Source organism: Amphiura filiformis, chromosome 16 (assembly GCF_039555335.1).
Source record: "Amphiura filiformis chromosome 16, Afil_fr2py, whole genome shotgun sequence".
In the NCBI taxonomy this organism is placed as follows: domain Eukaryota; kingdom Metazoa; phylum Echinodermata; class Ophiuroidea; order Amphilepidida; family Amphiuridae; genus Amphiura; species Amphiura filiformis.
The window spans coordinates 26,811,348-26,825,110 of NC_092643.1; the positions used below are offsets into that span (position 1 = coordinate 26,811,348).

The 13,763-nt window shown below is 37.8% G+C and overlaps 1 protein-coding gene across 1 annotated transcript; it reads right to left on the minus strand.

The window, feature by feature from the left end:
- Window positions 1–6,966: 6,966 nt before the first annotated feature.
- LOC140136539 (charged multivesicular body protein 4b-like) lies at window positions 6,967–9,854 on the minus strand. Its single transcript, XM_072158241.1, has 3 exons — window positions 9,746–9,854; window positions 9,337–9,463; window positions 6,967–7,581 (listed from the first exon to the last, which is right to left on the minus strand). Exons 1-3 carry the CDS (start codon window positions 9,833–9,835, stop codon window positions 7,547–7,549), a joined length of 252 nt encoding a protein of 83 aa, XP_072014342.1. The 5' UTR covers window positions 9,836–9,854; the 3' UTR covers window positions 6,967–7,546.
- Window positions 9,855–13,763: the final 3,909 nt, after the last annotated feature.

Sequence of the window (13,763 nt, forward strand, 5' to 3'; positions counted from 1 at the left end):
ATATCCAAATTTCGTTATATCACTATCAGGGTTGTAAAAACAATAAATAACAAAAAAAAATTGTATCTTGGTTCTGGAAAAATACTTCTTTATTACAGGGTTTGTCTTGTATAAGATTTCGTTATAATGAGGTTTTACTGCATTTCATTGCATCTGTTACAACTTACAGGTGTAAACCAATAACGATACACGTGATAAATCACAGTTTATAGTATACAAATATTGACTGCTATGAGGGGCATGGTTAAAATTATAGGCCCAAAGTGATCTCAAAACCATGACTATGCCCTGAGGCGTAGCCGAGGGGCATAGTCATGGTTTTGAGATCACCGCAAACTATAATTTTAACCATGCCCAATAAAAAGCAGTCAATATTTGTTTTATATACTCAAATCTTAAGATTCTTGTCATCTGTTTGGTTAAAAGCATCGATTTTGGGAAGAGAAATTAATAGTTTTAATGCGAACGGCACACAGATTACAATCTGCGCTTTCTGTGTAATTAATAATTATAGCGCGTGAAAACATGCGTGCGTAATATCATTTACGCTGGGAAAAACGCGCAGTTTGATCGTGACGCACGTGACCGGTCCATAGTTCATTTCCATGGACCGGTCCATAGTTCATTTTGCGGGCATAGTTAATTCAATGACTGCACTTTCAAGCAATCAGATGACAGGAATCTTTATATGAGGTATATAATTTACAGATATAGTTTAATACAACCACATGATGAAGGTGATTGTACAACTATTAATCAAAAGTTTCACAATATTTTTTATGGGATGAGATAGAACAGATCAAAAAGTGCTTGATAGAGAATTGAATAGGTATTCATTATTTAAAACCAAATACCACGCTCCTACTGAAAAGAAAATCCCTGAAAATCAACAGAAAGAGATTTATGATATTTAAAACCACAATTATTATTTATATAAACTCCTCCACAAAAGTTTGGAAACTTTCAAAAACGGTTGTATATCAGAAAATTTTGAAATCTATCTCCATATTGTTTCATACCAGCGAAATCATTGTTCTTTTCTGTCAACAATGATACCTCATTTGTGACGATGGCTTATTGCACGGCTGAGTAACTTGCTTTGAAAGACAGAGAGGTCTCAAAGAAAATGTGCGAAACTGACCATTATCTTCGCTCATCTTATTGCTCTAAATGAATGAGCGAGTGGTTTAATGCATGAATAAAAGAATGAATGAAAAGTTGTTTGCAGTACATCATGTTGAATGAAAAGTGCTAGGATGGGATTAGCAGTTCTACTACTTGTGGATTCAAACAGATCAACGCAAGTCAACCTATCTTGCTGGTCACTTCTTCATAGTAGTCATTTGCAAGAAATTTCTAAGCAAACTCGGTTCGATTACCAGACCTGGATAAGGCTCGCGCTATTGGTCAGCTTGAGGCTGGCATACCTCAGAATCACGGCAACATTTGAATTTTCCAGCAGTATGATCTCCAAGCTAAAAGTCAAGTTTCACAGACCGAGATGTCAAAGACAGACCCAGAAGTGTCCATCCAAGAAAAACAACGGCTGCAGAAGACCGCACGTGAGACTGACAGTACAAAAACCGTTTTTAATAAAACAGTGTGGTATTCCTTACTCATGTTTACTGATGCAAATGGCGCAGACAATGACAGATTTGGCACATTTTGTTTGAGACCTCCTTGTCTTTCAAAGACAGTTACTCAACAATAAAATAAGTTATGGTCACAAATTTGGTATCATTTTTGACAGGAAAGAACAACGCTTGTATTGATATGAAATAATATGGAAATAGATTTCAAATTTTTCTGATATAAAAGCGTTTTGGTAAGTTTCAAACTTTTTTTGAGGAGTTTATGTTAAAGTTAGAAATCAACATTTTATTCAAAATAATGAAATGTTTGGCCAGCAAATTGTTTTGAGCGGAGTAGGGTAACGGAAACTCAAAATCGACTTTCATTAGCAGTATGTATGATTGTTTAAATACTTTTGTCTACTTTGAAATGTGACCAGTTAACTCACAAGTTAATTTTGTTGCAAGTGTACAAATATCTAAACATGCTTAAAGACGCCGCATAGATGTGTGCGCGAAACGGCTGCCTCAAGTCACTTTGACTTCACTTCCACATCAGGGTGGAAAATACTTTAGCACATGTCTTTAGTTTCTATATTTTGACTTCACTTCCACATCAGGGTGGAAAATACTTTAGCACTTGTCTTTAGTTACCTAGCTGGGGGGTTTACACCCCCCAGCTAGGTATTGTAATCGGTCGGGTCTTCCGCTGGCAACAAACCACTGTAATCTTCCCGTTTTCTTCCGCTGGCAACAAAGTTAGTACGAGGAACCCATACCATAGTAGCTCTGCACATTAGTTATTTAGATAGGGCAGAACCGTTACGAAAATGTCATACCGATAAATGATGTGTCTGTTTTGCCCGTTAGTTAGTACTGAGGAACCCATACCGTAGTAGCTCTGCACAATAGGTAGATAGATAGGGCAGCACCAATACGAAAATGTCATACCGATAAATGATGTGTCTGTTTTGCCTGTTATTTTAAGTTTGTGTTACGAACTACAACAAAGTGAAATTGCACATGTTCTTTTGCTCATCTATCAGGGCACAGTTCTTGAACCCCAATATATTTGTATATTCATTGAATAACCTTCGACAATAATGGGTACAAAAACTCATACCCTGTTCTCAAAATGCAATTATCATCTGTTCGTCATCCAAGCCCAGGGAATGTGTGTATGAGAGGATTGATGGCTAATATGATTTTGGAAGGGCTCAGTGGGAATTGAAAGGTTATTGCAAAAAACTTGAATAATAGTGACAGGGATTGGAGTACACTCTAAATTAGAAAGACAGAAGCAGTAATGGCATATTTATATAGGTTTTTTTAATAGAAATTTGATTTTTTGATATGAACCATGCAGGTGTGTTAAAGGCACTCCTTAACAGTAATTGTAGTATAAATTTATGGGTTTAATATTATGTTTACTATTAAAAGTACTAGTATTAGGCTCTGGCTTATCTTTTGATTTTGATTTTGCACCCATATTTTACAGACTTTGGTGGTATGTTTGGAAACAGGGGATTAATGAGCCAGGCTTTAAAATGTTTAGCATTTATTTCTATAATATGTCCGACCTCTTTCTTTGTATTAATGAAAGTGTTCTCTGGCCTCTTTCTTTGTAATGAATGTGTTTTTGGCTTGATTAGTAATTCCAATGTTAGTACCGGTATATATATAAAACTATCAGATGTGTTTCCTTTGCAGTAGGAACTTTAATTCTTTCAGTGCCATTATCATGGCAGTTAATATCAAACTCTAACTAGCATTTGTTTACAGGCTCTATGTTTTGTTTAAGTAAATGATTGTTGAGGGATTTTCTTGTCTTCTGATGTTAGGGTTTTTTGTTTTATACTTATATCTTAGAGTATGTATCTTATTTTGTTTGATTAAAAACATCTTGCATTAAGTTTTATATTTGAATCCCAGTTCCTAATTTGTGTGGTTTAAAACATTAACAATTGGTGTTCTTGTATTTTACAGGGAAATTAAACATGGTTTAAGATTATGCATAACACAAAAATAGCTTGCAAATGGAATAGGCCTACATGAATGCGGGACATGAATTCATTTGTTTTCCCTACCTTTTTTGTTTTTTTGTTTATGAAGTTGGGGAAAATAGTATAAAAGCCTTTAAAAGTCTATAGTAATTGGAAACTGTAAAAGAAGTGCAAGAACCTGTTCATGATACCTCCGAGTCCACTGGTATACTGTGCGTATGGAAAGCACTAATGTGGTGCCACATTACATTTGATGTAGTATATATGTCATGGACTGTAACATTTGAGCTGTTTAACCCCTTAATGCTCTGCATGCTAGCCATAGGCTTCAACATAAAAAGTTCTAGTTTTGAGATATTTTTTCAAAATATCAAGTCCTATCTTAAGAACCACTGAACCAATACCAGGCTTGTTTGTACTCATTTTAATGCATATTTAATGCTGCTTCCAAATATGGTAATGAAAATAAACAATCATGAAATTAAAAAAAAAAATGAAACTTGTCGTCTGCAGGGTATACAAGTAATATTGTAAATCATTTCTATTGCACAACCTTATGCCCTACAACAAGTTAAAACTGCATTTCCAAAAGGTTTCAGTGTTAGATGAATTGGTCAGTGCATCGTGGTATGATAAATGTTTATAAATGTGTACAGTTAATGAGTACATTTTATTGTTATCATGGTTATCACCCATTTGCTGTTTTCTGTAATCATGGTGATCTTGAATGAGAAATACTAGCTAGTACTAACAAGGTAAGACTGATCATAGTTTAATTAATTTAATTCTATTTAGTGATAGTTACAGGACTATTCATGGGTATTGGAATAATTATGGTATACCCTGCGCACAACTATAACCCTAACCCTAAGCAACCCCAATTATAACCCTAACCCTAATCCTCACCGTTTATAAACCTAACCCTAATCCTAACCCTAATTTAAATTTAAATTATAAGGGGGCTGTCATTTTCTTTGGAAGGGGGTTCATGAATATACTGGGGAGTGGGGGTCATAGAATTTTAGACCAATTATAGGGGTTATAATTTTCAACACCCAAAATAGGGGTATAGAATTATTAAGTGCTGGTGACTCAAACTGTTCGCGCGCTGTGCATGTGTTCTTGCACACAATCTTTCATTATATAATGCAAATATTTTGTGCATATAGCGCGCCTTCTTTACACACACAATTAAATTTTAACTCACTCCACACACTTTCTTTGCTCTAAAGTTTTGATGCGCTCCTCGCCTTTGTTCCGGCAATGAATAATTTGTCTTGAGTCTGTGTAGGTGGAAGTGGGTGGGTGGGGGGTCATAAAAATTTTCACCCAAGATAGGGGGGTCTAAAAAAAATTGTGCCCGCGATAGGAGGGTCATAAACATTTTTACTCCGGTCAAAGACCCCCCCCCCCCGACGAAGAAAAATGACATCCCTAACCAAACCCTAACCCTAAAACACAGGGTGCACAGGGTAAACCAGAATTATACCTGGGTAATAATAATAATTCCTATTCATGTTTTAGTCCAAGACACAATGTTTATCATCACCGTTCAACATCTTTATTAACCACTCCCGTTTACTAACTGCTCCTGTTTACTCTACTAGCTCCCGCTAGTTTTGAATAAAATAAACACACTATCTGTGGTCATCTTGTGACTCCCTACATTTTGGTCATCAAAAGTATTATGCCCACCCCCGTATTTTTGTTTCCGAAAATTTATGACCCCCCTGTATATTTGAGATCCTCCTTCCAACGAAAATGATAGCCCCTAAAGGGGTATTTATGGGGCTCAAACTCAGTGACAACAAACCTCACAACCAGGGGAACATTTTGCAGGGGTCATGTCAAATCTTAGAATTGCTGCATTTTCTGGCAATATGTAGGGGGTACGGAGCTCAAACTCAGTGACAATGAACTTGATGAGAAGAGTAACATTTTGGAATATTTTGCATGGATCAGGTCAAAGGTCAGCTGGGGTCAAATCTTCTAATTTCAATATCTGGACATCTGTAAGGGTTCGGGGCTCAATCTCGGCGACAACATCATGACCAGGGGAACATGTTGGAACATTTTGCAGGGAGCAGGTCAAAGGTCAGCTGGGGTCAAATCTTTGAATTTCAATATCTGGACATCTGTAAGGTGTGCGGGGCTCAATCTCGGTGACAACCTCATGACCTGGGGAACATATTGGAACATTTTGCACGGCTCAGCTCAAAAGACATCATTCTGGGGCCAAATCTTAGAATTGCGTTATCTGGACATCTGTAAGAGGTACAGGGCTCAAACTCGGTGACAACTCATGACAAGGGGTGAATTATGGAACATCTTGCAGGGGTACGTGTCTGGTCAAAGGTCATCTGGGTCAAATCTTAGAATTGCATTTTCTGGACATCTGTGAGGAGTATAGGACTCAAAACTCGGTGACAACAAACCTCATGACAGGGGGACATTTTTGGAACATTTTGCAGGGGTCAGATACCTCCACAACAACAACATGCCCCAGCTAGGTTTGTGGTCTATGACCACCATTTGCCTCTAGTTTCTATACTGATTCATCAGTTTTTCAAATCTCAAGAATATAGACCATCACAATACCAAATTTGTATAGTACATTTAAGAAAGAATGAACAGTTTACCAACCCAAAGTGTTACAATTAAACACATGACAACAAACAAATACAAATCCCAACCAACATACAACCCAACTCGGAAAAAAGCAAGGGAATGTGCCGGCATGGGAATTTGGGACTTTTGGGCATGCAGTCATGTGCTCTGTCAGGTTTTGGTCGATCCTTCATGTAATTATTTCGTGTAAGCTAATCCTAACCCTAACCCTAATTTCGTGTATAATTACATGAAGGAGTAACCCAGGTTTTTCTCACCAGTTTCAGGTTTTTTGAGGTGAACTGAGAGGCATGTCTGCAGTGATACTTACAGTAATAGTCAATTTGGATACATACAATTCTCGCTATTCGCAATAAGGGCGCCAGCCAGCGGTTTGCGATGTAAGCGTGATGTATCATGGGAAAATCGTGATGTATCATGGGAAAAGGTCGACATCCAAGTCCGGCATGTCTGAATATTACCATGCTATTACATAGGAACACGTGACAATATTTTTAGTTTGTCAATATAACGGTATTACACGCAAATCGATAGAGAAAAAATTAATTGTGCACATTTCAAATCACATTATTAAGTATTATTGAGTATCGATTCGCGTGTAACACCTTTATTTTGACACACTAAAAATATTGTCACGTGTTCCTATGTAATAGCATGGTAATATTCAGTATTATGCTGGACTTGATGTCGACCTTTTCCCATGATACATCACGATTACATCGCAAACCGCTGGCGGCGCCTTTATTGCGAATAGCGAGAATTAGAGCACTAAGACTGGGCTCTAAATTCTAAACCACATTGGGCCAGTTTGGGTCTGCTAAACTTTGGTTCCCCCTTGAGTATGGTAGTGATGTCAATCCTTCATGGTTGTGCTGCAAGCATGCCGACAAACCACCCTTGTACGCATGCACTGTTCGATACTGCAACCAGAAATATGCACCTACTACGTAACTACGGAACACAAGGTGAAGCAAAGAGGCAAGGCTACCTTGCTACCATGATGGGCTACCAACCATATTTGTCCATAATTTTTATTAAATCTATAGTCCTCTTTGATATTCAATTTGTTAAAGCCATAATAAGTGATTTGCTCCAGAGCGACTCCCACAATTTTTCTTGAATTTCTACTTTTTGCATGATTGTAATGCCCAGTGGTACTAAAATACTACATGAAAGACATAAGCCTGAAGTACCGTAGTTTTTGGTTTTATTCCAAGTTCACCAATTGAATGTGCAAACAGAGAACTTCACCATATAAAGATCACAATTTCAACAAAGTTGGAAAAGTCCTATAGCAGTTCATGGATGTGTACTGTGACTAAGTCGCCCATGCTGCCAATTCTTTCATATCACCATATCATCCTCACTGGCAACTTTTTCTGTAAAAAAGAAAACATTAATTTTGATATTTAATTCTGGATAATTTTGATATCTTGTACTGGATAAATTATATCTATTTATAACACCGAATATAATGGAAACTTAGCACTGGGTCATGATCTTCCCGCTAAACTGTTGTCCAAATTTGTCGTAGAAGGAAATTCAGTTAAGTTTCCAACTTTTTAAGTTGATGGGTATAAAGCTGAAGAATCTGAAAGTGTACACATCATGAATGTGTGCATCTAATTTATTGATTGGAGTATGTGTACATGCAGAAAGAAGTCAAATAACACCAATTTAGGAATATAGTACCTCCATTAGGACTTATCTGAGGCTGTATATGTCACGATTCTGGTGCAGTAAAAATTAGACTTCGCTCATTGGCATTCCCAATTATAAACCAAAATTGGCCAAAATTGCACAATTTGAGTGGAGAAAATAATGCTCCATATTTGGTACAATACTTTAACATTGGAATTTGGAATCTAAAATTTTGGATGGGTGATTTTCATGGATGGATGTACAAATCAAAATTCATATATAAAAAAAAAGGATTTACTGGTGGTTAGAGACAGTAATAAATCATAACATGGCACACTTTTAATAATGGAGACATCATAAAACTTCAGTCAAAATTCATACACACTTTTTGCAATATTTTAATATTTAGAAATGATAGGGACCCACTATTTTTTTTAAAGTTGGACAGCCTACCCCACTTCCAGAAAAGGTAGAAGGGTAAATTTAAAATTTGTTAAAATTTATTTTATTTATTTATAACATTCGGCCGAAGCCAGGCTAAGCCCAATAGTGCTCAGAGGCTACTGAAATTTAAGGGATGCCATCCGGATACGACAGGACAGGGATATGGGAAGAGGTCCGATTTTAGATGGAGGTGGAAAACCGGAGCACACAGAGAAAAACCTGCGAGGACGAGCACGGATCGGCAACCAAACTCACATGTGGCACCGCGGGGAATTGAACCCCGGCCACAGTGGTGAGAAGTGAGTGAGAATACCACTACACTAACCTGCCCTCCCACAAATGATGGTCGGACAAATACATGCAGGGACCCCTTGCAGGGGCGGATCCAGGAATTTTTGATAGAGGGGGCGCCTTTTGGTCGATGACGAAAAATTGGTGTTAAGGGGGTTACCCCCTCGAAAACTCAACGGTTTTGGCCCATTGTTTGCTGTTCATGGCTGAATTTCTTCATTTTTTAACATTTCTTTCATTTTTTGTATTTTTAAGTTAGGCGGCGCCTTTTGCTAGTCAAAAATAGAGGCGCGCCGGCTGCGCCCCTAAATCCGCCACTGCCTTGTTTGAGTGGTTTGTTTGAGCACTATCCAGCAACAGGAAAAAAATCTAGAGTGGAGTAGTATCTACCCCCTTCATTGATCGAGGGTTAATACCAACCTTAATCCCTTAAATTTTAACATCAAAATCTCTTATCCTGATACTAAGGGATCATTCATTGTTTCCACCGAAAGGGGGCAGGAGAATACATGGGGGTCAGATGATTTTGGTCAGGCAAAAAGGGGGTCAGATAGTTTTTATTATCAGAGAAGGAGGTCATATAGTTTTAGGCAGTGACTTTCTGTGCTTCCGGCCCCCCTCCAGTAGAAATAATGAACGGTCCCTAACTCTTGCGGTCAGGGGCATCCCTTGTTCGAAAAGTACTGCTATGTTTGGATGGATGTCCCTCGATCTTAATATATGCACAGAATCTCCAACCTTTATTCTTGCACACTTACTCGGTTTTACAGGTTCTTCTGTTGGTACTTCTGGTAATTCTCCTGTTACCGCTGGTCCAATTTCTAATAGTTCAACTTCAGGTGTGCCTGGTTGTAATTCTTCAAGTTCAAGTTCTTCCAACTCATCCTAGCATGGAAAAAATATTTTTAAAAAGACGAAAGGCATTTGGATTTAGTACGGATAGGCCTACTGAAGTGATTGTCCTATATCTGTCTGAGCAGGCACAGAGTAGGCCTGCATGGGCCATTGAAAATTATGTCAGCCATTTTGGCCTCAACATGCCCAGAAATAAGTTCAGAGTACTTACTGTATGGACCTCAAAGTCAAACCTACGAAATATTTCATTGATTATTCTGGCAGACTGAGTTAAAAAAGTTGCCCACCTCTGTCTCAAGTCCTTGGTCTTACCTCATCTATATCCTGACCAAAACATGTAGGTTGTGAGATGGCAGTGCTTATTTCATCTGCTAATTCCATCTGCTCATGAATATCTGCCATTAAATCACCTACATCTTCAATGCCCCTAGGGAGAGAAAATGCAAAGTGAACGACCAAACTCGGCTTGAACATATATGAGCCGCTTCATTCTGGCAGTTCGTAGACTCAACCCGAGTTTGGTTTTTCAATATACGCCTGGTCATTGGTAGCCATAATATGTGGCCCTCACCGACTTGGCAAGCCCAAAAATACTTCAAGCCAAGTAGAGAGGAATTTTAATTCCTCTCTACTTGGCTTGAAGTATTTAGGTCCTGAATAAGGCTATACTCAACTACATGTAAAGATGATATCTTGGGTTAACTTGGTGGCTATCAGAAGTAATACAGAACAACAATTTAGAAAGAGGGGGTTGTGCTGCAAACAATAAGTGTTTTATATACGGCAGTTGCTATACATTCTACTGCATTGACAATTATTTTGCACTCTACCCACAAATTGTCAACTATATAATGGGCTCAAGTTATTTGGATACATTTTCCTCAAATTTTGGCCCTCAGAAGGACCAAGAAAAGCAAAAAAACCCCAACCAAACAAACAAAAACCACCCTAAAACAAAACACCATCTCATTCACAATTATGCTGTGAATCAAGGCTAACACACCATACTTACAGTATTTTGTGTACATTTTGCTTGACAGAACTCATAATTCGCAGCACCTCAGTATTTGTAGCAGCATTCTCCAGGGCCTCTATTTGGAATGCTATTATAGACAATATGCCATCGATTTGCTGAAGCGGTTTCTCCAACCTTTTCTTTCTGTGTAATGCATTTAAGGCAACTGAAATATTTAAAAACAAACAATATATTGATAAAAACAACTAAAATTGCCCTCTGCAATCCTAATGACCGACTCAGCAGGATGTACATGTAATTTTTAAAAACAATAAATTCCTCCAAAGTGTCCAATGAGTTGTAATAAGGCTAATTAGCATCTTCATCTACAGCAACATGTACCGTACTTGTTCCACCCAATGACTTTTATACAACAAGCTAATTGATATTATTAACTGCCCATGCAAATCTGGATCATGGTGTGAAACATATAGCTACATATGGCACACTGCAGATGATGGATGAATAATTTTGGTTCATTTTTTATGCATGCAATCATTTAAATATTAACAATTAATGTAAAAAATAAGCACCCACCCAAAATGACTTTTTTAAGTGCCCTGGTCGGTTCAAGGAACAAATACGGAACATGTAGGCTGTTTAATAGAAGGTATTGCGTACACAGTACCAGTACTAAGTATGTGTAATCGGCACAGACAAAGAGGAGAAAGACCATCCAACATGGACTAATTAATTAACACAATATTCCTTTTTTTGTCACGATTCACCTAAAAATATTTTTCTGAGGTGGCAGTCTACTTCCCGATGCCCTTATATAATAATCATCAGTGTGACATCATTTTCGGCCATTGTGGATAAAACAATATAAAAGAAATCATTTAATAACCTGGAGATGAGTGCACAGATTTACCCCCATGCAGACTACTACAGACTAACCACAGTCAAAGTCCAAGCATACTGGCAGGCTGATTGAACATGCCGCATATTTTTACGGTCTTTCGCGAAGGTACCCAATGCTCTGTTGGTTAAACACAAAGGCACGCAATGCTGGCATGATTGTTAGACACAAACGATTGACCCTCATGAATATGCGAGAATTCTCAGCATACAAATCACAGGGACTGTTGATGGATATTCCGTGGTAGTCTGTGCACCCATGACCAGTGGCGGCACCAGGAATTTTTTCGGGGATTTCAGTGATGGCAAAATTACCGCAAAAGTGGAAATTTATGTGATTTCGGGGTTTTTGGCTCAAAAGGGGGGCAAACTGGGGGATAAGATAAATATTTTCCCTTGGCCCCCCACGTGAGTGCCGCCACTGCCCATGACAAAGGAAAATGCAGCCGTATTGATTTACCATGCAGCTTTTACCCACAAGATGGCGAAGGGCTGACAGCCTCTATTGCATAAAACTGCATTGCCTGTCATCAACCATTACGATTTGTAGCAATGTTGAACATTGGAAATATTCCCAATTCTGGAGTGCAAATTGAACAACTGAGGTCAGCCACACATCTTTAAAAAGCCTACATCTGTTCACCCTTCCTTTAATTTCCTTACATCTTCTCTGCTTGCAGGTACATAACTTGAAAAGTGGACAAAAATATACACCAAATTTCTGGACTCTAACTATTTTTCAGTAATGTTGCAGAGTCCAGAATTTTGATTTACATTGGGCTAGTCCCTCTACGACACCCCATGTGGAAGACATGACCATAATCTCCCACACATGGGGTGTTGATTCAGGTAACCCCACTTGACATTCACACTCCCTGTGTAGAAGATTAAGGTCATGTCTTCCATAGGGGGTGTATAATGGGTATCAAATGGAGTCAGTAATGGAGTCACCCATTGTCCATTTTTGACTACTGGATGACTCAAAACATTCATGAACTTGAATCTTGAGTACCGTATTTGGTTTATGCTCTGTGTGTTCTATTGCCATATTTTCACAAAATATCAAGAGCTATCTTAAGAACCACTGAATCAAACTACGCTTGTTTGACCTCATTTGCATTTTTCATGATGATTCCAAATATGGTCATGAAAATGTACAATTCTGAAATTTTTGAATTAAAAAAAAACACCACTTGTTGACCACTGTGCGGAGAGTTAACCAAGGTTTCTTGTTCAGGAACAGAGGGCAAATGGGGTACATGGCGTTAGTCCGAATCTGAAATGCACTGCACCAGTCTGACACGCTGCTAGTCCGAATCTAAAATACACTCTGCCAGTCCAGTGGTTTTCATTTTCAGACTATCGCATGCTTTTTTTCTGACTATAGTGCAGTGTTTTTCAGTTTCGGACAGACGAACCCCTAAGTATAGGGAATTTGTGTAGTCGGACTAGCGGCATGTCGGACTAGTGGCATGTCGGACTAGTGGCGTGTTGGACTGAGCGGTGCACCCCGGCAAATGCTGCATGTATGACACATAACTCTGACCAGAACATTTGAAGCCTGCTTTATGGGAAACCATGTCATCACTCAAAACAAAGCACTTATATGTAAAATGTACTGTGTATATAAATTAATAATTTTTATTTTTGAGAATGTACATCTCAACCTATTTACTTCATTGTTCAATATCATACCTACATGTAGAAATAATGACAATCATTTGTCAAGATATTTTACAATATAATAGATTAACTGTAAAATGATTGAAGGACTAGGTACAGTTAATGTCACTTTTTGAGTTAATGAGTAACGACTCAACCTAATAAAAAAACCATCACATCATTTAGGCAATAGAAACAAATTAGTTTGATCTTTCAATCGACGATCAATGCTTGGTTGATCCTTATTATTTATGAAATCAATTAATTAATTAGTGTAAATTGCGATAACATAATGAATCTTAGCATGTATTGATATTGACCAATATAAATTTAGCATTAATTCTGATTAATTAGTTCTTAGTTCATTAATAACCAGCATCAAAGCAGCATTGACGGTCGATCCAAAGATCAAACAAATTTGTTTCTGGTGCCTTATTGACTGGTGAAATAAGACAAAATCAAAACTGCACAAATTGATAACTGTAACAGGTATCAGTGTGAGCGTTATGATTTTGTTTTCAAATTTGGATACATAAGATTAGGCCAAGAAAAATACAGTTTGTTTTCTCAAATCCAGGATTTATTTTTCATTGCATTTTCAGCCCACTTTTTTCTGTTTATGAAGAAAAATGGCCATAATGGGCTGGTCACAAAGACTTATGCAACAACACTATGTATAGGTGTTTGAGAGACAAACTCTATTCTTTTCTTGGCCTTATTATAGCACAACTTTTGTCTCTGTGCTGACCAAGCATGTCAGATCTACATTCATCATATTTAGTGAACATCAAGAAT